Source organism: Anas platyrhynchos, chromosome 13 (assembly GCF_047663525.1).
Source record: "Anas platyrhynchos isolate ZD024472 breed Pekin duck chromosome 13, IASCAAS_PekinDuck_T2T, whole genome shotgun sequence".
Taxonomy (NCBI): domain Eukaryota; kingdom Metazoa; phylum Chordata; class Aves; order Anseriformes; family Anatidae; genus Anas; species Anas platyrhynchos.
The window spans coordinates 13,317,573-13,342,758 of record NC_092599.1 but is presented as its reverse complement, the minus strand read 5'-3'; the positions used below and the strand labels follow the sequence as shown (position 1 = coordinate 13,342,758).

The window sequence follows — 25,186 nt, the reverse complement described above, 5'->3', positions numbered from 1 at the left end:
AATGGTGGGGAAATATGGTTATTGAGAACAATGCTGCTATCAGGGGTGTAAGACTTACAGATTTTTGAAAAAGACTTTACTGTGACAAATTATAAAAACAAATACTTGTGAGTATAAAGAACTGGATTAATAAACATCTTAAACATCTGCCTCAATAACTTGTTTCAGCCCATACTAGAAACAACTTGTCAATTTGAGCATTAGATAATGGCTTACACCAAAAGGGGCAAAAGTCTATCTGTATGTTTTAAAGTCTTTGGGAAATTTTATTGCAAGTTATCCTTTATTTTTACATTCAAATACATTAGAAAAGCAACAAAACTTTAGTACTAAACTTTAATACCTCAGCTTGTTTGTCATGTTGAAGTTCAAGGGAAATGAGAAACTTGAGCTAGTTTTGATTACAACCAATGGGAAGTACAACCCATTGTTTGAATCACCTTGGAATGAATGACCATGAAATGATAGTTTGTAATAACTGGAAAAGAAAGAAAACGTTAACATGAAGGCGGTGAACTTCAATAAGGCAGGTGTTGATAAATATTAAAAAAATAAAAATGGTACAGAGGAAAAAAATTTGAGAGTTGTCACTTCCTTAGGACAATATAAAGAGCACAAGAAAATTGTTCCATTGTAAAGGAAAGATGAAATATATGGCAAAAATAGAAAGCCTGTATTCTGTGTTCTTTGACATAGTCTGGTAGAAAGTATTGAAAAAGAAACTGATGAAACCGCACAAGTGGGGACGGAAAAAGACAAAGTTGTAGAAAAATGCAATTAGCAAGGGACCTCAGTAGCAATGACGAATAAGTCCATAATGCTTTTGTTGCAAAAAGTTTGTGGTTTTTTTAGATCAAGAAATAACAGATTAAAGGGGACATTAAGCTATCAGCAGATGTTACCAAGATAGCTGGAGTATTTAATAGCTGTTTTGCCTCCATTTCCCCCAAAAGGTCAAGTGCAATCAGATGACAAATGCAAAAAGTTCTGGAACAAATAAGCTATTTATTAGCACTTAGAAGCTCATAAGAAGAAAAGTAAAATTCAACATAGATGTGTCAAGCAGAAGTCACACTAATTTTATTCAATTATATGGGAGCTCACCTCAACGAAAAAGAAGCATTAGACTTAATATGGTAAAACAGGGAGATATTCTTGGATTGATGAAACTACTGTAAAAATGGAAAACTGGTGGAAAAACGTATCCAATCTTATCTGTGTTGGAAGAATGGATTTAATAAGTTCTGTTGTGTTTTTTTTTTTAAACAGCAGGTTTTGGTGCAGCGGTATATTGATGGATAGAAAAATAAATTAGTTTATTAACAATAAATACAATAACAATAACTAATAGCTTATTTTAAAGTAGTGAGGCTTAGCTATCTTTACTACAGGTCTTTTTATTAAAAATGCACAAAATTATGCATAACTTCAAAAATCATGCATTTAAAAACACGATAGAAATTTTGCTGAAAATAAACTTGAAGAATCCATTAAGTGTAAGAAAGAGTACTTATGTTTCAGAATGACTTTTTTCTTTTTAAGGTTTATCTTTAAACGTTTTTCATTCTGGCTACATCTTAAACACATCTTAAAACAGTTGAAGTTTCTAGCACACTTTCATTTATTTTTTTTAATATTAAACTGTCTTTATCTCAACCCTTGAGTTTTATAACATTTGCCCTTCTGATTCTCTTACCCCAACCCAATGGGGAGGGAGCGAGCAACTACATGGTGCTTAACTGCCTACTGGGATTAAATCTCAACAAAGGTAAAGAAGGAGAGAAAGATAGGCATGTGCACATGGCTTCTGTGGGTACATTGGCAGTAAATGAAAAATGAAGGCAGACGTGGCCCTGATACTGTGGACAAATTGAACGTGGTCAGTAGCAGGCCCTTGCAGCATGTAGCCAGCAAACTGAGGGAAGTTACTGATTCTTTGTTTTTTGGAGGAGTAGGTAGCCTATCTCGTTTCTCATCCCTGCAGATGGGTCAGTGGACTAGAGCTAGTCTGGAGCTCCTTTAAACTAAGGTGGGATTATTTCTGCCTAGCACACTTCTTTCAGAAGTAATGGTTTAAGTATATGGTGTGGCATGATGAAAGGGCAACTATGAATGGTGCCTCTTTTAGATAATGAATACTTCCAGCTTAAACAATTAAAGAAGTAGCAAAAGTTGACTGTATTTTTAGAGTAAAATTTGCAGAGGAGATTGGCAGCTAAGAACATTATCAATGGCATAGTAATGAAACTAAGGTTTTTTCGTTATTGGTGTTTTTTTAATATGTTCATGAAGAAAGACATTTAAAGCACCTTCTTTGGTGTGCACTGTGCAGAACTCAACAGTAATTGATTGTTCTTGTGGCACCTGCCTTATAGGCTACTTTTCATTTACAAGATCATGTCCTCTTCACTGAGCACCATAGTGCACATTTTATTTTCTCCTTCCTGCTTATATGACTCATTATTAACGCTTATTATTCTATTCTGTCTGGGTCAAAAATCTATGTAGCTCTTTTTGTGATGTTTTTGTGGTATTATTTTTGGTTTTGGAAGCAAAGAAACAGAAGAACTCAGTAGCAATTCTCAAGAATATAGCATCTTTCTTCAATTCATGTATAACCAGGTTTCCCAGAAGTGAATACATAGAGCAAACAAAGTATGTATGGATAGGTAGATGTTGCTCAGTTTAAGAACTGCTTTCTTTTTGCATGTGCTATTGTAGTGTTTCTCGTTATGATGCTCCCAGCACATATTATTATCAGATTGATAGTTATACTCTGAGAAATATTAACTGTAAGCAAGAATAGTTTCAAGCTAGAGAAAATGTAGTCTGGAAATGCTACATGAGAAATCAGTGGTGATGGGAAGAACAGTAATACAGTCTTCTGAACACTATCTTGTAGTGCCCTGGGAAACATGGAAGGAAAGCTTACCTAAGCTAAAGCTAGCAAAAAGAAAGGCTACAACAGGAAAAAAAAAATTACTTTTCATTTGGTGTTTCCCCTGGGGGGGGAGAACAGAGAAGAGGTAAAAAGAGGCAGCAAAGGGAGAAGATTCCAGTTTACCCAAAGAAAACTAGAAGCTAGCTCAGATGTTGGCAAAGCCACAGTGGATACTTAATATGATCTTTGCAGTGCGAGTTTGTATTATTATAACTTTTTTCTAAAATCTAGATGTTTAAGTATTTTATTTTATCCTTAAGTTCTATCTAAGTAAAGCTGACTGCTTGTGACCAGAATCTAAACTTGTATCACCCAAAAGTTTGACCAATATTTAAAAACAGTACTGTGGCATTTTAGTCACTGACCGGTTCCTCAGCACTTTATTGGTAGGATGTACAGAGTGGAACAGAAGTTTTCATCCAGAGAACATGCAAGTGGGGGGAATTGAGAGGCAAAGATGCATCTTCCACTGACAGGAAAGTTTTTGACTCCACCACCTCCCTGGGCAACCCATTCCAATGCCTGACTGCTCTTTCTGAGAAGAAATATCTCATCTCCAACCTGAACCTCCCCTGGCACAACTTGAGGCCATTCCCTCTGGTCCTGTCACTAGTTATCTTTGAGAAGAGGCTGACCCCCAGCTCCCCACACCTTCTTTTCAGGGAGCTGCAGAGAGCAATGAGGTCTGCCCTGAGCCTCCTCTTCTCCAGCCCAAACACCCCCAGTGCCCTCAGCCGCTCCCCACAGGACTTGTGTCCCAGGCCCTGCAGCAGCTTCGCAGCCCTGCTCTGGCCACGCTCCAGGGCCTCGATGTCCTTCTGGGAGTGAGGGGCCCAAAGCTGAACCCAGCACTCGAGGTGCGGCCTCACCAGAGCAGAGCCCAGGGGGACGATCACCTCCCTGGTGTGCTGGCTGCACTACTCCTGACACAACCAGGATGCCGTTGGCCTTCTTGGCCACCTGGGCACACTGCTGGCTCGTGTCCAGGTGAGCATCAACCAGCACCCCCAGAGCCTTTTCCTCTGCACAGCTTTCCAGCCACTCTGCCCCCAGCCTGTAGCCCTGCATGGGGTTGTTGTGGCCAAAGTGCAGGACCCGGCACTTGGCCATGTTGAACCTCATCCCATTGCCCTCTGCCCATCGACCCGTCCTGCCCAGGTCCCTCTGCAGGGCCCTCCTACCCTCTGGCAGATCGACACTTCCCCCAACTTGGTGTTGTCTGCAAATGTACTGAGGGTGCACTCAATTCCCTCATCCAAAGCATCAATAAAGATATTAAAGAGGGTGGGTCCCAACACTGACCCCTGGGGAACACCACTGCTGACCTGTCACCAGCTGGATTTAACTCCATTTGCCACCACTCTCTGGGCCTGGCCGTGTAGCCAGTTTTTAACCCAGCACAGTGTGTACCTGTCCAAGACATGGGCTGCCAGCTTCTCCAGGAGAATGCTGTGGGGACACCATGTCAGAGGCCTTGCTGAATGTAGGTAGACTATGTCAATATCCTTTCCCTCAACCACAAGGTGGGTCATCCAGTCAAAGAAGGAGATGAGGACGGTCAGGCAGGACTTGCCTTTCATGAACCCATGCTGAATGGGCCTGATCCCCCAGTTGTCCCCCATATGCAGCATGATTGTATTCAAGATGACCTGTTCCATCACCTTTCCTGGCACCAAGGTCAGGCTGACAGGCCTGTAGTTCCCCAGGTCCTCCTTACAACCCTTCTTATAGATGAGCATCAATGTATGCTTGCAGCCCAGAAAGCCACCTGTACCCTGAGCTGCACCAACAGCAGTGTGGGCAGCAGGGCAAGGGAGGGGATTCTCCCCCTCTGCTCTGCTCTCGTGAGACCCCATCTGGAGCCCTGCATTCAGCTCTGGGGCCCCCCTTCAGAAGAACAACAGGGGTGTATTAGAGCAAATCCAGAGAAGGCCACTAGGATTATCAAGTGGCTGGGGCACCTCTGCTATGGAGACAGGCTCAGGGAGTTGGGGTTGTTCAGCCTGGAGAAGAGAAGGTCCTGGGGAGACCTTATTGTGGCCTTCCAGTGCCTAAAAGGGGCTACAGGGAAGCTGAAGAGGGATTTTGTCAGGGAGTTGTGGTGATAGGACCAGGGGTGATGGCTTCCATCCAGAAGAAGTTCGATTTAGATTAGACGTCAGGAAGAAATTCTTTACTCTGAGGGTGATGAGGCCCAGGCTGCCCAGAGGAGCTGTGGCTGCCCCATCCCTGGCAGTGCCCAAGGCCAGACTGGATGGGGCTGGGGCAGCCTGGGCTGGTGGGAGGTGTCCCTGCCCATGGCAGGGGGGTTGGGGCTGGGTAGGCTTTGTGGTCTCTTCCAACCCAAACCATTCTGTGATTCTATGATTCAAATGCAGAACTGTGTAATCCTTCTGCTTAAGTAGTTCCCAATGTGGGCTCTTAAGTCTCTGAATCTACTGGAAATTTCAAGAGATCATTGGTGATAATCAGGTTTAAAAGGTTTATATAAATGTATATATTAATGACCCATTTACCTTACAGCAGAATGAAATGAGAGGAAAAATGCTGCAGAACTAATGACCTTGAAAGGTATGGCTGGTTCCCATGCATGCAAATTTGTGCCCTATATCTTGCTTCTCTTGAAGTATTCCTTTCATTTCCCTTTTGCAGGTGTCTATCTGTCAATAATTTAGTTAATTTTTTCTTCAAATGTTGACTCTTCCTCATTGTTCTCTGTACAGGAGAAACATCCAGATGGAATTAGTAGAATTTCTTTCTCCTGTTATTGTTTAATGTAATTTGATTTGGAAGGGAAAGTACTCGTTGTTCAAAAGGGGAAAGAAAAGGAGCAACGGAATCATAATCATTCATGAGACTAATTTGTGGGAGTGCAAAGCATTGCAAGGAGAGATGAATGTGGGAAAGGCAAAGCTATCATGTAACAATAATTTGGGTCGTTATTAACTTGGACTGATTAGCATTTTTCACTTTTTTTCTTTTACTTTATAATAAGTTGTGCCTTTAGGCTTTACCTAAATGACATTAAACCATATAACTTTCTATGAGCACATACTGTGTTATTATCGTATCTTTTCTCGTTACGTAGGTGATAAATGTAGACCTGACTGGATACAGTGTGTTCAGACTTCCAGGTGTGGGGACGGGGTATGATTACCTACAGAGAGATGCTTGCTATAACATACGATGCCTAAAATTTTGTGCTCAAGTACTGAGTAATACCAGAGTACACGTCATACCTTTTCACAATAAGTTGATGTCCTGATGTGAATCATAAGCATAGAACATTTGCAGTCCAATGTAAAAAAAAAGAGACAGTAAATGCTTGTGTGAAAAAACATCACAAGATAGGGGATACAAAAAAAGAATAGCAAAGTATACATTCGTACAGGGCAGACATCTTCCTCTGACCCTCCTTCATCCTCCTTAAAATTAATCCAAAGATATATTTTAATGTAAATGGTATATAGTAGACAAGTTTTAAGCATTATGGTGATCCTATCACCTCTTAAAATTAATGTTAGAAATCTTTTCTACTATGTTAGTAGTAATCAGCTGTTAGTTTTGTAGCAGCATCATGGTAGAAACTGGTCTTGACTGGAGATTGCAGTTAGGGAAAGATGTAGAGTTAGAATTCTGCATGTCACATTATTCCTCTCCGCCTCAGATGGCAAGGCACAGGGCCTGTCAGATGGAAAAGCATGCGACAGCTCAAAAAGACGACATTAATGTTCATTATAAATGCTTCTAGGTTTTCTGAGGCAAGCCAACATTTATTAGTTAGATGCATTAGAGAGAAAGTCTGTTGAAGTCCATGAAAAAGCTTCACACTCTTGTTCTTTTCTTGTTCCTTTGATTCTTACCTCTGCGTATGTGGAGGTATTAATGAGGGTAACATCTAGGCCTTCATAAAGCTTCTCATTGTGCTTTTTTGAGATGCCCTTTCTTATTCTTTTGCTTCCCACTGAAGGATAAAATTGTAATCCATTATTTCATAGCAGATGGCTAAGTGAAACACATACAGAAATGTGAAGAAACTGAGTCTCATGGGATTTTAAAACCCTTAAAATGCAGAAGTGTATCTTTCACCGAGCAGCTAATTTTCGGTAAAGTGGTAGGAATTCCATAATTTCAAAACCTCTATTTCTGTGTTAAAGCATCTGTTTCTGTGTTTGCAATAGCAAAATGAGAGAGAACACAGCTTTGTTCCTGATGCTGTAGGTGATATGGAGAGATGGGTATCAATTTGTGGGTGGATGTTGGGGAGAATGTGAATAGTAAAGTCTGTCTCACATCTTCTGTCTTAAGAATTTAATGCCACTGACAAAGTTCTAAGAAGCGTGATATGTAAAGATAAAGATGTTCAAAAATTTTCCATTAATTTATATCATGACAGTTGGATTTTGGTATTTCCAATGTCATGTAACTGAAATGAAATCATCTGGCCCTTTTGTCAAGGCTGTATCAAACAACGTTAATTGTCAGCGTTCTTACTAATGTTGTCATGTATGGGCTGGAACTGCAGCAAGAATGTAAACAATGATTTCCCTCATGAAGTTGAGACAGCTTTCAACCAAGTTACTTTATGTGATAAAAGTTAACAGAAAAATACATAAGAGATTAAGGTACTAAAGGTGTAAATGATCTGGCCAGTGTGGGGCCTAGAAAAGGAAGAGTGGTCTCAAGCTACTGACTTCTGCAGTCTTCTGTTTTAGTGTCTCTGAGCTGCCATTACCTTCTCATAGGTGTAACTGAATTGATAGAAGTCACCATACTGTTTTTTAGGCTCTAAAAAGAAATTCTGATGGTGGTTAGGTAGAGAAGAACAAAACTCACCACTTTGAAAAACTATGGATGTAGAAATAATGCACTTTGTATGGAATCAATTCTGAGTCAATGGAGTCAAGCTACAGCAGGGGAGGTTCAGGCTGGACATCAGGAAGAGGTTCATCACCGAGAGGGGATTCTCTGATTTTTTCCATAGAAGGAGTTTCCTCAGACACAGTATCCCTAATGTCAGAGTGCAAATTTATACAAAGTTGCTGAAAGTAACCTTTACAAATTTGATGAGAGTCTCTCTCCCTCTTTATCTGTGGTGGTTCACACCAGCAGCTAGCTGAGCTCCACCGCACTGCGCTCCCGCTCTCCCTCCTCAACAGAACAGGGGGAGAAATGGGATGAAAAAGCTCATGGGTTGAGATAAGGACAGGGAGATGGCTCACCAATTACTGTCACGGGCAAAACAGATTCAGCAGAGGGAGATTAGTAATAGGCAGTAAATTACATTACCAGATGAGAGCAGTGAGAACTGAAAGCCAACCAAAACCACCTCCCTCGTCCTCCCTCTGCTGCCTCCCCCCTGCAGCAGGGAGCGGGGCTGTGGTCAGTCCCCAGCATGGGTCCCCGCCGCTTCTGCCCTGCTCCACGTGGGGTCCCTTCCTGAGCCGCTCCTGCATGGGCTGCCCACAGCCTGCAGCTCTTCGAGCACTGCTCCACGTGGGCCTGCACTGCAGGCTCTGTCCATCAGGAGCCAATGGCCCCAGCACGGGTCCCCTCGGGCCTCCTGCTCCTGCGTGGGCTCCTCCACAGACTGTGGCATGGGGATCTGCTCTGCGTGGTGCCCGGGGGCTGCAGGGCTCAGCCTGCTCCACCATGGACCTGCTGCCCCGACACCCGGAGCACCCCCTGCCCGTCTTCCTTACGAGCACTGGGGCAGTGTAAACTTGTAAACTGTCAATAGGGATACATATCAGCTGCACCAAAAACCTAGCAAGAACATCAGAGCTAAAAGTACCTTGCATTTACATGTTTCTTCTTTAATAATATTCTTTTAATGCTTCCTATCATAGACAATTGTAATTGTCGGCAGCTTTCATTTTAAACTTTAAGCAGACTTGTGAACAGTGATGACAAATTTTCCAGAAGTTTGACCTGAGTAGGGGCTTGAGTCCTCTCAGAGCTCTGTGAGGTGGAATCAGCATGTTAATAGGAGAACACCTGTACGACGTGACTCTACACGCTCCTAAACAGTGGTGTAGGAACTGTACAGGTCCTAGAAATCAGATGCTGCTTGCGTGGAGGGGAGCTCAGCAGCTCAGAGAGCAGAGGCCTGGAGACATAGACAGGGCAAGAACAGGACAGAAGATAGGCATTAATAAGGCTACAAGAAGGGAAGATAGGAGCATTAGGAAGATGAAGATGGTTGAAGTCAAATAGCTGAAGAAATTAATTTGGTTAGTGTGGAAAGATCAAGAAAAAGAGGAATGATAATAAATGGCACTGGAGCTAGCGTGAGTTGTGGCAGGGAAGTCTCAGTGTGTTCTTCCCCTGAGTCTGGAACTGATCTTAAGATGCCTTCTTCTACATTGCTAAGGCAACAAATCTGGGAGTGCTGAGGTAATGTGCGTGTATGTCCCCTGTTAACTGCATTTAAAATGTTACCATATTCAACTGTTCTCAGTTCCTATGTTAGGAAGCAGAAAATTATATTTTTATTTTATTGTGCAATTGCATACTAAACTTCCCATTTGTTAAGTTTGAATAGCAGCCTTCTCATAGTTATTTTAAAATGGAAATATTATCTAATTCACTGACACTGTTGTTATTTGTCTACTGGGAAAAATAATTTTGTATCATTCTGAATTATTTCCTTAATATTCTGAGAATTTACCTAGGGATTAGGCTTACCAGCTAATGAGCTTTTTCTTCAGCTTAGTCATGAAAAAAAGTCCTATTTCTTATTGTTACCTCTTATGCTTATTTCATTTGCTGGAATAGCTAATCTTCCTCTAGTATTTCCTATACTTCAGTTTATTGTGTTTTCAGTGTTTCGAGGAAAATACTTTCCTGACTTCCATGAAATAGATAATCCATAGCAATAGTAGTAACAAGGATACCAGTTTTTGGTTCTGCTCAAAGTGAATTTAAAGATCATCAAATAAACAGTAAAGAATATTGTTACCTACAGCAATGGCCATTGTTCTGGTCATTCTAGTTGATGTGAGAAATATGTGGGTCTCTGAAGTCTGCTGCAGACACGTTGGTGGCAGGGGAAGAGTCTCTCTGGCATAATACGCGACTCCTAAAAAAAAAAAAAAAGACAAAAGAGGAATAATTTCTTTCAATTTTCATTACCACTTGCCCCAGCTGACTTTTATTCCCTAGACATCTCTCACTAATTTGCTTAGTTTTACTATTTATCCCTTTTCCTGTTAATATTGTATATTTTAAATAAATTATTATTGTCTGAATTGGTATATGAAAGTTAGAGAGATAAGTGGTTTTATCAGAGATGTTCACTCTATCCTATATAATTTCTAATACGAGTTCATTGTAAATTAGGATCTTTTACCATTATATCTCAAATCTCCCCACCTCTGCCATGCTTCCCAAAAGAAAACCTTTCATGTTGGGGATCAGATGGCACATATCAGGGGGCAAGGATACAGTTTTTTCTTCAAGTATGATTCATTTTATTTTTAATATTTTTTTTAAATACCTGCATCTGATTTTTCCTGTTACATTTTTCTTCCCTGTTGCTGTTCAGAAAGAACAAAAACAGACCATGAACACATACCACTAGAAATATTGTGTTGTCTCAGATGGTAAGGGTGCACATTGCTGAAATGTTGAGTGAAATTCTGCAGCTCAAAGAAAGCAAATACTGTAAGCAGCTTGTTCTGTAGGAAGCCACGGTGTCATGATCACTGCTCTTGGATGCCTCAGCTCTCTGTTGAAACCTTTACTGGCAAAGACCAGTTCTTTTCCTCTGCCTGAAGTTACCACATGCAAAGCCAGGTAACAAGGTTGTGCAGTTTACAGGGCAAGAATTAAGAGAGCCAATCACTGTATTAGACCTCAGACCCGTTTCTGACAAATAAGTGTTCCCAGGTTATAGGCAGTGATGAAATGTTGCATAAAATACTTGTAACCCCTACAGTTATTTGTTGCACACCTACCGCCTGTCAGGGTTGATCTGCCTTGCTTTTCAGAAGTTAAACATCAGGATCACCAGCAGGGACTAAGAAATCACACTGTATGACTAATTTCTCTTTTTTTAGAAATAGAAACTTCTAGCTAATAGAGAGGGTTCCTTTCAGGAACAAAAATACCTACCTTTCATGATGTAAATAACCAAAAAAAAAACAAACAACAAAACAAACAACTAATGACTGTCAAATGCTTTTGTGGCAGATGCATGAGAGCCCAAGGAGATCGTAATTGGTGCTTAGCCACGTTTCTCCTGCAAGCTTTAGTAACATTTTTAACATTTTGGTTGTTTTCCCTTGAATATGGTTGAGAGAAATGACAGGTAGTTATTTTAACTAATTTCTGTTTCTATGGAAACCCAGTGTTTGCAGTAACAGTCTTACTGTAAGCTCTGTAATCCTCCCTTATGGCTTCCAGCCAACAAGGTAACTTAATAATTCATGAGCATTAAGTCTGAATTTGCTGGGAAGCAAACTGCGTTGCTTGGAGCTGTTTTGTCAGAGCCAGATTCATTTCCCTCACAAATTTGGTGTTCTTTTCTCTAAGATGTCTTTATAAAATACACTCCGTAAACCAATGCAGTGTACTTTTCTTCACTTGTTTTTGGAAGTGGGGTTATTGCAGGTCATCTGGATAAGACAGCTGATGATAAAAAAATAAAATAAAATTAAGTAATTGCCTGAAAAAAGTAAGATTTTAAATAGTTCATGAATCACTGTGCAGGCAATTTGCAAACAAAGTTCAGCAGAGGTGATGGTTCTGTCTCAGGCATTCAAGAGTGACCCCTATCGATGTTGGACTGCTCAGATGCTTCTGTGCCATGGGGTCTGAGCACACGCTCAAAGGAAAAGTTTCTGGTGTGAGTGAGAATTGAGTCCCTCACAGAGACACAGAACCTTTCTGTACATGTGCTTTGACTTGCTCTCACACTTAAACTGAGAACTGGAGACTTGTTCTGTGGCGCACTGGGAGAGTTTATTATTAGGTCAACCTCACAGCAGCTGTAAGGACGTATTTTTTTTTCCAAGAGATGAGCAAAAATTAGCTACTCTGAAAGGCTAACACCATTAACAGAAAATAAACTTGAAAAGCTTTTTATAGAGCATGCTCCTAAATGGCCTGCAAACAAATTGCTTAATCATCTCAAGAGTTGTGCCTTTTAAAGTACAACAGCATTCTGAAATACTTCCACAAACAAGAAACTTTACATTAAAAGTATGTGATCTTCTTACAAAGCAGTGTTCAAAATGGACTTCAGCTTCTTACAAGGAAAAAAAAAAGACATATTTCTTGATTACATATTGCTTTACTTTTCCATTTCTTCACATATTTACATAGGTGTCATGAAGAGTTGTACTTCATAAGAAATCTTCTTTTGATGCTTAAATCATCTTTCAAAAGAAAAATTAGCCCTGTATGTATGGGAAGTGACTAAAATGTCAATACACACGTGCTTTCTTCATGAATATGAGGCAATCTGGTTGAAATAAAAGTTCAGAAGTCCTGATGGGAGACTTGTTTCCTTTTCAGAAGATTTCTAAAGGGTGTTCTCAAAAGTGTCAGCGTACAATGCTGTCCCATAATGACCTGCTTTGATCACAGCGTAGTACTGTAGTACAGCACTGACAAACATGAGAAAGATTTTGAGGAATGTAGCAAAGGGAATGAAAATAAAGTTCTGTGTTTTCCCTAATCTTATGCAAAGTTGTGCAACCAGATCTGATAAGCCCCCGGGTGCTATTGCTGACTAGATTGCAGGATGGGAAGCCAGGGCAATACAGCCATGGTTTTCTCTCTGCCACCAGATAAACACCTGGACAATTAAAATTAATTCCCTAAACTACTAGCTAATGCAGCTGTGTCAGGGCTTTAAGTAACTTCTCCTGTGCTGAGTGTGCTTCCTCTTTGGTACAGAGAACAGGCTCCCAAGTTAATTCATGCAAATATTGGCTCATGGTTTAGGGACCGTAGTTCAGTGTTTTTGTTGTTGTTTTTAGAACCAGGAATCTTTTTCATGGTATCTCTGCTAATTTACAAATGCTTGGAAATAAGCACCTTTTTTGCAGCTTTAAGAACATGTATTGGTTTTGTATCAGCAGTTCCTAATACAATTCCATTTGTTTGGTCAAGATATTGTCCTTGTTTGTACACACAGCCATAGGAAGAATGCAGCATTTCATTGCGTTGATGAATTAAACTTCCCAAAGTATGGTGGGGACAGCAAGGCTGCAGTATTTTGAAGGCAAGTGTTGGCAAGCTTTCTGTTATCTTAGCAAACAACTAGCTCATCCAGAGGTCTTTGTACGTGAGCTGCGACCTCATGCTGTGAGTTCTGTTACTGTTAGCAGTTTATCAAAAGAATAAATGATGGTATCTAGCCATTAACCTCAGCTTGCAGTACACAGAGGTGATTCTTGGGTTTTTATCTGGCACAAAAAATGGTGTTTCTACATAACATCTCAAAATGCTTATGGTATTCATTTGACAACTCTTTTTTTTTCTGGAGTTATTGTCAGGCTACACTAATATATATCAGTATTCATTAAAAATGAGACTAGAAGACTTTTTGGATGAGAATAGCATCATGACCTTAACCATTCCTTCATTGGTAGGACTAAGTGTGAAGAAAGGAGGTGAACTTTGCTTGTTAGGCAGCTCTTTGTATGTAGCTTAGTTCTGCTAGCTGTTGCAACAGCATTTTCAGATTTTTGTTCCCGAATTTTTATTTTATACGCAGGTAGAGATTGCATGGTAGTAGAATGAGAAGGAAACCTAGGGAGGTGCTGAAAGAAGATTCAAGGGCTAAAATGAACTTTTCTTTACGAGCTGGAGCATAAGTCATGGGACCAGTATGTATTTCAAACAATTAAGTTTAGCCATAGAAACGAGAGGTCAAACACTAGGTTCTGAAAACCTAGTTAAATATAGCTTTTGAGTAATCTGAAAAGCTTGTAAAAATGTTGGGAGTTTTCAGTGGTCTTCCTGTTGTTTTCTGGAAATAAAAACCACTGAGGGAAGGGAAAAACAGAAAATTGAGTGAACAGATCTGTACATTTCCCTTTTTATTGACATACTGGATTGGAAAGAGTGAAGGAGGCATTTGTTTCTGGGAGAAACAGCTACAGAGCCATTATTTAAGACAAGGGAAAGGTACCAGATGTGAGGTTTCTGCTTAAGGGGATTGATGCCCTAATGTGTCACTGTTTGTGCCTCAGAAAACCAATCTCTTGTATGTTCTTAAGACTTTTTTTAGTCCTTGTTCTTTATCATTGGTTTCCAATTCAAACAGACAATTGATGTGCAGTCCCTCTACTCGGATGCTATGCATCTCTTAATGCTGTACCTGGATTTGTAAATTCATGGTCAGGATTTATGCTTTCACAATCGCACACTAATTAAACTTGTCAATGAGTTGATACGAAGGAGTTCATTAATCCATCTCAAGCTCTTTGCTAGACCTTTTGTTGTCATCTTAGCATGTTGTTAAAAAAAAAAAAAAAAGGAGGGGGGGAAGATTCAACAGCAAAAAGTCCCTGTGGGCATAATGCTGTTCCTGCTCACCCAACAGTAACTGTTGTCCCTATTTGCCCTGTCCTTCATGCTGAACATGTAATGTCCCAAACCACTGGCTGCTTCCTTCCTTTTTGCAGAAACAGATGTCAGTTCAGTATGGTCCAGCTTTTCACACAGTCAAAGGAAGCCAAGAAGTGAGACACTATACTTCTTTCACTTTTCTTCCTTTTTATTTAAAGAACAAGAAGCTATTTGACTTTGCTTATCAGAGCAATGTTTCTTGTGCTTGAATAGCTTTAGCAATTACTAATCAAGCCAGTGATTGTAAAGCCTGACTTACTGCTATACAAGAGGTAATTTCACCACAATGTGAGTTAGCACAGAAGGAGATCTTGAAGTTAAAGTAATTGAAGATTGCTAGTAGCACATATGAACAAGATCAATAAATAAGCTTTTGTTTAAGATACTGCTACTGGTGTGGGTCTTCTTATGTCTGAACCCAGCAAGGCAAGAATTTTAATGCTTTCCTATGTTTTGGTGAATTTCATATTCCTGATTTGATGCAGGAAGGAACTGGTTTTGGTGTATTTTCAGAACAGATGAAAGTGAGGTTTATTTGATAGTAGACTGCATCAAATACTCAGAATCTCACCATACTTCAGCAATTGTAACTGCTGTGGGTTTTTTTTTACATTTTCCTTATGATGTATTTGAATATTTGAAGAGAGCTGTATGTATCCTTTTTCTTTAAGCAAGTAGAGCATATCCAATTATAATAAAAATGTTTAATGCCTACAATTATAGGGCAGTTATTTCAATATCCATTTTACTTAGATTTGACATTTTTGTCTTACTAACCTGGACTGTAGTGTTGCATACTCTGGTGCATACTCTGGTCTTTATGCAGAAGATAACCTTGAGGAATAGACAAGCTGAGGATGGAACTCTGAAAGGAAGCAGATCCTAAAATAAGAACTGAATTGATTGAATTTCTGCTAGGTTTCCTGAGTCTAAATGTTTATACCTTACCTTTGTCTAAAGAAGGAGCTACAATTACAGCTGAAAGCAGTGAATATTGTGGTCAATGGTTCTATGTCTGGGTGGAGGCTGGTCACAAGTGGTGTCTCTCAGGGGTTGGTCTTGGGACCAGTGCTCTTCAACATCTTTATCAATGACGTAGACGACAGAGTGAAGTGCACCCTCAGCAAGTTTGCAGATGACACCAAGCTGAGTGGTGCAGTTGATACGAGAGGGAGGGGATGCCACCCAAAGGGACCTGGACAGGCTGGAGAAGTGGGCCCATGAGAACCTAACGAGGTTCAACAAGGCCAAGAGCAAGGTGTTGCACTTGCGCTGGGGCAATCCCAGGTATTTATATAGACTGGGTAAAGAACTCGGGAGCAGCCCTGCTCAGAAGGACTTGGGGGTCCTGGTGGATGAGGAGCTGGACATGAGCCAGCAGTGTGTGTTTGCAGCCCAGAAGGCCAACTGTGTCCTGGGCTGCATTAAAAAAGGGGTGGCCAGCAGGGAGAGGGAGGTGATTGTCCCCCTCTACTCAGCTCTTGTGAGACCCCAGCTGGAATATTGCATGTAGGCCTGGGGTCCCCAGCACAAGAAGGATGTGGAGCTCTTGGAATGGGTCCAGAGAAAGGCCACTAAGATGATCAGAGGGCTGGAGCACCTGTTCTGTGAAGAAAGGTTGAGGGAACTGGGCTCGTTTAGCTTGGAATAGAGAAGGCTCCATGGAAACCTCATTGTGGCCTTCCAGTACTTGAAGGGAGCGTATAGACAGGAGGGGAACGCCTGTTTATATGTGTTGATAGTGATAGGACAAGGGGAAGTGGTTTTAATCTAAGACAGGGGAGATTAAGGTTAGATATTAGGAGGAAGTTTTCCACTCAGAAGGTGGTGAGGCACTGGAACGGGTTGCCCAGAGAGGCTGTGGATGCCCCATCTGTGGAGGCTGGATGAGGCTCTGGGCAGCCTGCTCTGGTGGTTGGCAACCTTGCATGGAGCAGGGGGATTGAAACTCGAGGATCTTCAAGGTTCTTTTCAACCCAGGCCATTCTATGATTCTGTGAATATTTCAATCTTTAAAAACAGGGTTATTCTTTCTGGTTTCTGTTGACATAGAAGTATACTTAGAGCTGTAAAATGGGGGGCATATGACTAGCTACAGATATGGGTCAACAGTGTCAAATTGTCAAAGGTTCAAGTCCATTCCAGCATTTCCTAACGCCTTTATCAGCATTAGTAAGACCTTAGTGGAACATTTTAACTAGTTTCTGTAAACTACTCTTGAAGAGTCATACCAAAGATTAGAGAAATTCTGCAGTTGAGAAACAAAAATGCACGTTTGGGAGGAATGACCTGCAAGGAAAGGTGGAATAACTTGAGGAAGCTTACACTTTTAAGATTGCCTATTAGCACCACTTGCTGTCTTCTCATTTGCCTTGTCCTGCAGTGGGATCTGACCTAACACCTCTTCATGTTCCACGGTTCTCAAGTATGTGTTTGCCTCAAGGTCCCCATAATTAGTGACGTGAGCTTGAGTGGACTTCGGGGAGGGCTGGAAATTAAAGGAAGGAATTTGAAGGTTGTTACTGGCACAGTGCTGGAATCAGGGGAAGGCTGATGAAAAAGAAGGTGGAAAAGATGGCAGCTTCATGTATTAAAGGCACTGGAATATGGGTACAGGAACCAGACTGTTCTATGTAGCTGTAACAACAAAAAAGGCAAATTTTAAAAGATTTTCATTTGTTAATAGAGAAAACCTTGCAGTAGGCTATTAAATAAGGCTCCAGAATATGTCTCTTTCAGTGTTTTGAAAGTAGACTAAACAATACAACTTTTGGTAATGAATCGGGTATAAATAGACTATCCCAGCTCAAAGACTTGTCAGTCCCTTACTCTGCCATTGTCAGAGGGACAGCCTGCAAAGGATGCTGTGGCATACAGTATTGTATTCAACCTAATAAGGAAATGCTTATTAGTGCTGAAATAATTTTTCAAAGAAAACCTGTGTTGGAAGTTAAAAAAATATAAAACACACTGGAGGCTTAAAATGTGCTAAGCAGTTTTATTACTGAGATGAATGAGATGAATGACAGAGCTGTTATAGCGTTATTTCTTGAAGATCATTATTTTTTGGTGTAAACTGTGTACTACTGTATGCTTACTTTATTCTTTTATTCTTTCCCTAATTATCCACTACTGGACATTACAGGCTAGTAGGCTAAGGTGGACCTTTGGTATGGAGGGCCATTGTTGCAGTTTGTCTTATTTCAGACGTAAATTTGTTTAACCTTTATTTGTGAATCAGCCTCTTCTACTTCTGTAATACTGGACAGCAGTATGCATTTTTAGTATTTCTATCCCAGAATTTGAAAGTACTCTCAGTCGACAGTACTTTTTTAAATTGCCATTTTCCCTTTCCCTAAATAATTCTTCACGTCACAGGAGAGCTTGGTGCTCTGCTAGTGGTTTGGTTTCCCTTCAAAATTCAGTCATTCTTTTCATCAAGACAACCAGCCTTGCTGTGACTGCTGCAGTGATGTGAAGGTATTCTGAGTGTGCCCTCATGCAGGGCAGGTATAGGATATAAGAACTTCCAGGGATTTGCAGTCAGCTATGAGTGATCAAGCCCTGATTTACACTTTGGTTTTGGATGGACATCTTCACCAGTGAGCATGTTTTCCCCTGCAGATATAATTTATGTTGCTCATAGTCTTCAGCTGGTAGTCTGGTCATTGGCTTGTTTCTTCCACGTGCTAGGTTGCGTGTGTTAGAATCACAGAATCATTAAGGTTGGAAAAGACCTTGAAGATATCTGGTCCAACCATGCCCCTACCACCAATATCACCCACTAAACCATGTCCCCAAGCACCACGTCCAACCTTTCCTTGAACACCCCCTGGGATGGTGACTCCACCACCTCCCTGGGCAACCCATCCCAATGCCTGACCTCTCTTTCTGAGCAGAAATGTCTCCTCATTTCCAACCTAAGCTTTGTGTTCATCTCATGCATCCCTTGCTGAGGGCTGGGTTATGTTCCTAGCAGCCTAAGTGGAAGAAGAGTTTGCTAGAGATCTTGTTTGTGTAATACTGATCCATTTTATTCTCTTACCCGTAAAATGGGACGTGGTTAACATGCATAAGGCATAGTAATTGTTTTTCAGTGTATAAGTAGAAAGTGGCAGGATTAGATTTAACAAATAAACTACTGTCAATTATCCTTGTTTCAAGTTCAGTTTTAAAGAGGAGTGATGTTTATTTTATGAAAGTAACTTTTGTAGCTCTGAAGGTCATGACTGTTGTCTATTTTTTTAAGGAATTTCGCTTTTCTTCATGAAAAGATGTCTCTTATAAACTGCAATTTTAACAGAAATTAAATGAATGTTATCTCTTAATCTTACTAGATGAAAGATTGTACAATTAAACTGATTTAAGGATTAAGTGAATTTGTTGAAATTGAAGTCTCCCTAAGCAGTGGTTTTCAGACCATTGGCATTATTAATGCTTATTCCTTATTGGAAAGAACATGGCTATGAGTTAATATCTGTTGAAATTGCTACCTGTTTTTAGTGATGTCAAGCATGATTCCTGGCTAGAAATTGATGGCATGAAGTGCTGTATTCTGTTATTTCCCTTGTGAACTGAAGTCTACCTGCGGGTGTCACCTTAACTGTTCTGCCCACTGCTCTTTGCAAATCCCTTGCAGCAGGGGCGCTGCCAGCAGCTGTAGGTGCTGGGAACCTGACGCCGGCCTCAGTTCATATTAGGGGTTGGAGTTCTGCGGTGTAATTGTTGGGGTGGTGCTGCAGGTCCTTTTCCTGGGGCCCTTCCCAGGGACAGCAGTGGCCTGAGGCAGGCAGCTGGGAGAAGCAGCTGCATGGGCCACGAATCTTGGCTGCACGAATCGCCTGCTGCTGTGCCTTCCTCAGCCTGAATCAGATACCAGCAAAATAATGGGTGCAAAACTGAGTTAACAGATAAAGGTTAAGAGTATAATTAATGCATTTTTCTTGAAAACAATCACATCTTTAAAAAATTCTGATTTCATTTTTTGTGATTATCTGTTTGGTAGATAGAGGTAAATATGAAGATGTAATATTGTTACTGTAATGTAACTTACTGTAATGTACTAAAGATCTGCACTGCACTTAATACATCATAAAATTCTTATTAAAAGTTTATATTATACACTAAAGCATTTGCTAAAACATTAACTAACTAAATGACATCCCAGAAAGTTGTGGGTAAGGAATCATCAAATGTTTGTGTCTTGTGGGTCTCATCAGGGTATGTTAGCAGTCTCAGAGTTTGAGCATCTGCTGCAAATGAATTTAAATTATTGCTGAAAGAAGTTGCAGGTTACGCAGAGTTCAGAGTAACAGTAAGTAACAGAATGAAACAGCTGGAGAGTATGATCTGCTTAGCAAGATAAACCTAAGCAAATAAACATGAGAAGATGTAAACCAAGATGTGCAAGCCACGCTTAAAGCATTAAGCACCATTCCTACCAAAGTAGCAATTAAAAAGTATACCAGTAATTATGATGGACAGGTTGCTCCAAATGAATTCATGGTGTAATGCTGTGTTAAAAAGGCTAAGTGAAGCTTGATAAATTACAGAGCAAGTAATAGGAAATTATTCGTGTGAAACACAGGTGCATTTGTCTGACATAGGCGATACTAGGACTAGACTGTTGCCCATTGTTAGAACTGTTCATGAAATGTTGAAAAATTGCACTTTGGGTAAGGTCTATAAAATGATTCTAGCACTTGAAAATGAGTTCCTTAATAGTGTTGAATTGCTTATGTGTTTAGAGAGTTGGTTGATTACATTATGTAATTAATGTTTGATATCAGTACACTGTAAGAAAATACCTTCTCTAAACGTCTCTTTAATGTACAAAAGAAAGCGTAGAAAAAGTGGCTGAACACTGAAACCAGACATTGCCAGACTGATGATAACCCATGTATCTTGACAGGAGAGATTGTCTTTTGGAGCAAGCTACCAAAGGAAGCAGTGCATGCTCTGTTTTCATATTTATCAGGCCAACAGTGGATACCGTGCTGGAAAATGTGTTTAGTCAAATAAAGGTTACTGGGGTTGATAAAGTTGTACTGGAAAAGATTGAAAGGATCTGTAATATAAGGGAAAAATTACTAGGACTTTTAGTGGTGTGTTCTTGCTTTGCTTGTATGAATCTGTAGGAAGAAAATTCTGGTTAATATTTAGTGTATTGTCATACATTCATGAATAATTACTCTTACTCATTTAATGTATATGTAAATGTAAATTCTCTGTTTTACCTAAGAATAATATTAATGTCCATGGCCTGTCATCCACAGTAAGGGTTATTTATTTTGCAGATTTCATTTACACACTGTTCTTGCTAGTAAAAGTAGTTAAATTGGTTTGATGAGCAGTTCCAACCAGTTTTATCACAATGTGTTTGAACTAGTATATTACTTCTAATAACAGTATATGTGGTTGGAGATTGATCAATTGGTACTCTTGTAACTTTTAGTTCTAAGCGAATTTTAATGAAATTAGTTTTCCCAACGGCATTACATGCCTCAACAAGTGTGTTTTGGCCTTGCCTGAAGTACTTGTAATGAGTTCAAATCCTGTGCTTCATATATTCATATTATTGTAGTGTTATTGCATCATGAATATACATCAACCTGATCTTTTCACATCAGAGTACTTGATTTGAAGTCTTCTGGGGTATTCCAAGTAATTTTGTGTAGACCAATGACTGCCATTTCATGTGCTTTGGGAATTAAAAAAAATTACTAATGCATCATTTTTTACAAATGTATCCAGCTGTATTTTTGTTAAAATGTACATATGAAACTCATTTTTTTAAATATTGCTTGCTTTGTAGTGAGAGATTTATGGTGAGGTTAAACAAGAATGGAGGCCCCAGGAATCCAGAGAAGATAGATCGAATGTGTGCACTTTTCACGGTACGTGTCTGTTCCCTTTCTTCTTCCCGTTATAGTAGTGTGATTGTGGTCACCCTGAGAGGAAAAAAGCAATTTTTTCTTTCCAATATATTGAGTAGAAGCAGATGCTGTTTCTAAGTTTTGTTATAGTTATAACTAGATGTTAACAGAAGAAAATAGAAATTCTCCTAACTTATTTATATGACTAAACAAGTGTTCTGAAGTGCTTTGTTTGAACTGCATTTGTTCTTGCTTATAGTTTGAAATTTTGTATATTTTCATTTCATGTATTATACATTAATTAACAGGGCACAAACCAGTTTGGCGTGAATGTAAAGCAAGGCACTTTTGCCAAAGATGAAGTTAGAAAAACAACTGCAACACACACATGCACACACAAAATTCTTCAAACTATCTTGGCCCATTTGAGAGTCCATGTAGCAGCCCCATATACATGGTACAGCAGGAGCCTCCCAAGTCAACAGCATAGTGCATAGGATGGAATGGGGAATCCAGGACATGCTGTGAAAGCAGCAGCCAAGGTGAGGTACAGAGAGTTGGTTTTCTTAAGGAAATGCAATGACTTCCTTAGTTTCTGCAGTAGGTCTTGCACAGATAGCTATTCCAAGCTGATTCAAAGCAGATATGACCAACTGTACCAGCACTCGTTAACCATCTGTGCCAGCAAAATGGGATATGCAGTATTCAACCGTGGCTCCTATCAGATGATACCTCGGTTGGGAGTGAAATAGCCAGCTAAGATTTACTTCCTTTCTATTCTTCAGACTTACCTGTCACCTAACTGCCTTCTTGTTTTGTGTTAGTAGTTTTTGAAAGTATTTCCAAGACAGACTGCTACTAGGATAGTAGTTTCAAAACACTCAGGCTTTAATATTCATTCTACAGTGGTGTTAAGTTCTGTTAAAAGCTGCCTCAGAAGCATGTGTCAGACCACTTTTGTTAGTCACTTCTCAGAAAGAATATGGAAATCTAGAGATACTGAAAGTACAGCTCATCACAGAATAACTGTAACTATATTTCACATCCCAGTTGTGATAAACACCTTCCTTCATGATTCACCTTTAGCTGGTGCACATGCTAGAAGCTATTTGGGAAAAGCATGGTTGCCTCTGATGAAGAAAGAAGATGGAAGACAACTTTGGTATAAACTGTAGTCCTGGCAGTGAAACCCTCCATGGTCATGCAGAACTGGACACTGAAATAGACATGGTTCTCGGCACCGTTCCCTTTTCTCCTTCAAGAAAATATCCAGTTTTCTCCTCTTAAGGAACAGTGTATATCTAGCCAGGAGTAAGGATGCTCAATTCTACCTCTATCTGGACAGCAAAGATGCAGGCATTTCCAAATATAGCACAAACAGTGATGCTGACATCAATATTAGTACTTCTGGCACAATTAGTGAAGTGCTACTGGCCAATTAAATGTCAGCAGAGGTAACAGTATCTTTGTTTTGCACTGGACACTGATGACCCTGCTGTCAGTAACTTGAAAAATGTCTGTCGTTTCTAAGAGAAATATGTCCAGGGAGCAAGCTTTAGCACTGATGTCTGGATCATGGAAAAAGTTTGAGTGTAGGGTTAAGATCCTGCTCTAAGGATTACTCCCAAGAGGCAGCATGGACTGGTTTCTATCAAGTTTGGTACTTTCTGGCTTCTGAGGTTCAACATTCTTAAAAAAATGATTTTCATCATCAAACTTCACCATCTGTGCTGATGGCACTCTACTTAAGGCTGTGCAACAACTGTCCTGTTTCATACTGTGGAAATGTTGCTCTGGTGACCTGCATGATTTCAAACAACAAAGAATAACGATAATGTGATATGGCCTAGGGGCATAACAGTTCCAGAAGAGACTTGTTGTGTAGTACAAATGGGGCCAGCCTCTACTGCAGATACACTGCTCTGATACCAAGGACAGATACTACAGAGATCACTCTCAAGCTACCTTTCTATTTAACTGTACAAAAACACTTCAGTTGCTTCAGTGTCACTTCTCAGACGTGCTTAGACTTGCTGACTATTGCTCTCTTGTCTGGGAGATCGTATCTTCTACATAATGTGAATTATGACAATTTAGAAAATTATCTGTGAAAAAAATGCTCTGCTGCAGTTTTTCATCAAAATAAAAACTTTTTTCATTAAAAGAACAGTCCAAAGCATGTGCCAGAGCAACAGATAGTAGTTTTTAGAATAACCTTTCTATCTGTCGTGGTTCCATATTAATCTGTTAGTGCTGAAATTTTCTTTTAATCTCACCCAACAGTTATAGCTATGCAGAAATGCAGGTGCAGCTTTCTGGTCTACTCTGTGCAGATCCTGGCTGCATGTCCTTGGTTAATAACAGCAAGGAAGTTTCGTACGGATCGCTTCCTCTACATATGAGCCCTAATAAAATTGTGGACATTTTATTAATGATTTGGGATGACTTCTGTAGCTTTGTGTATTCCAGAACTTAGTACTGACACAGAGTAGACACAGGGATGCAGTCAAAAATAAGAAGACATATCTATGCTGCAACATATTTGTACTTCAGGGGAAATCCCAATTCTGACTATTATCAAAAACAATACTGGATGACTAGCACAGTATCTTTTGGGGATCACTGCTAGACACCTTTGCCTTATCAGCAGCTTATTTACTTTCACTGAGAATGTTGATTCATGTTGTGAAATACAAGATCAGGCAGGATGCATTCATTGCTCGTAACGATGGTTCCATGTTGGCTAGGATTTCTTGCTAAGTACATTTCTGACTCACTGGAGCATTGAGTCAGAGCTTTGAAGGAGACAGACTTTTCACCTGTTTTGAGCATCCCAAAATGCCTTTGAGCTCAAAAGCCAACTTTTTTTGTGATCAGACCTAAAAAGCCAATACAGAAAGTTTCAAAATGACTGAGCATTAATACAAAGGATTTTAGTGTTCACCCGTCCATCGTGTTTTTGTGTGGTGTGTCTTTGCTTCCAGGCTCTTTAACAGTCTTTCCCGAGGTCTCTTGGACTGTATCAGATTGCACATCTCTTCCAGGCAACTTCTCTTTTCAGAACCCAAGAGGCCCAGTGTGTCTTCTTCCTGCTGCTTTTAGCATTTCCCAGTCTCTTATGCTACAGTTTGTGTGCTACATGCATTCTCACTACCTGCCCTGGTTGCTGAATTGTTCTCACTACTGCCTTTTGAAAGCATACAATTTTAGGAAAGACAAGACAGATTGTGTCATGGTGAATATTGGCTCATCTGAGGGAAGATCTTCCTTCTGGAATGTTAGTACTGTTTTTTATAAACCTTATTGAAATTCCCTTGAGCATTTCTCTGTATGCTTGTTTTACCATTTGACACCCAAGCTAATTTTGTAGTCAATTTATATTACTTAAAAAGAAGAGGGAGCTCGAGGTCTTCTGGATGCTTCCAAAATAAGGTAATGCTGTGATTTCAATGCAGCTTTGTTCCAAGATTGTGTTAATCTTGTATTTAAATCAACATAATGATTTCCCACTCATCTTCCCCCAGCTCTCAGAGTTGTTCCAAAGCTTTCATCCTTCCCAGAAGGAAGAAGCCCTATGTATTTTAGGTAATACAACGTATCCCGGTCTTTTCCTGCTACCTCTATTTCTAGGTGTTCAGCCATATCTTTGTGTAAATTTTCAAAAGTACTCAGGTTTTGGATCTGTTGTCATATCAGACCAGAGGTGAGAAACTGCTTCCTCTGAAGATTCAAGCTTACTCAACTGAAGTTCAGGCTATTCACACTTTGGAAGCATTAAAACGTAGCT

General features: G+C 40.1%; 1 protein-coding gene and 1 long non-coding RNA gene across 19 annotated transcripts in view; one reads left to right on the top strand and one right to left on the bottom strand.

Annotated features, from left to right (window-relative positions):
• The window catches only part of DOCK3 (dedicator of cytokinesis 3), a 215,537-nt gene that overhangs the window by 85,422 nt on the left and 104,929 nt on the right, over window positions 1–25,186 (top strand). For all 18 annotated transcript variants that reach the window (XM_038185862.2, XM_038185874.2, XM_038185858.2 and 15 more), the window contains one exon: window positions 21,339–21,420. In XM_038185862.2, coding sequence (XP_038041790.1) covers window positions 21,339–21,420 — 82 coding nt within the window. The remainder of the gene's footprint in view (window positions 1–21,338; window positions 21,421–25,186) is intronic.
• Window positions 9,873–16,507, bottom strand: LOC106019256 (uncharacterized). Its single transcript, XR_002405259.4, has 3 exons — window positions 15,473–16,507; window positions 15,302–15,389; window positions 9,873–10,022 (listed from the first exon to the last, which is right to left on the bottom strand). It is a non-coding gene; the product is annotated as an uncharacterized lncRNA (long non-coding RNA).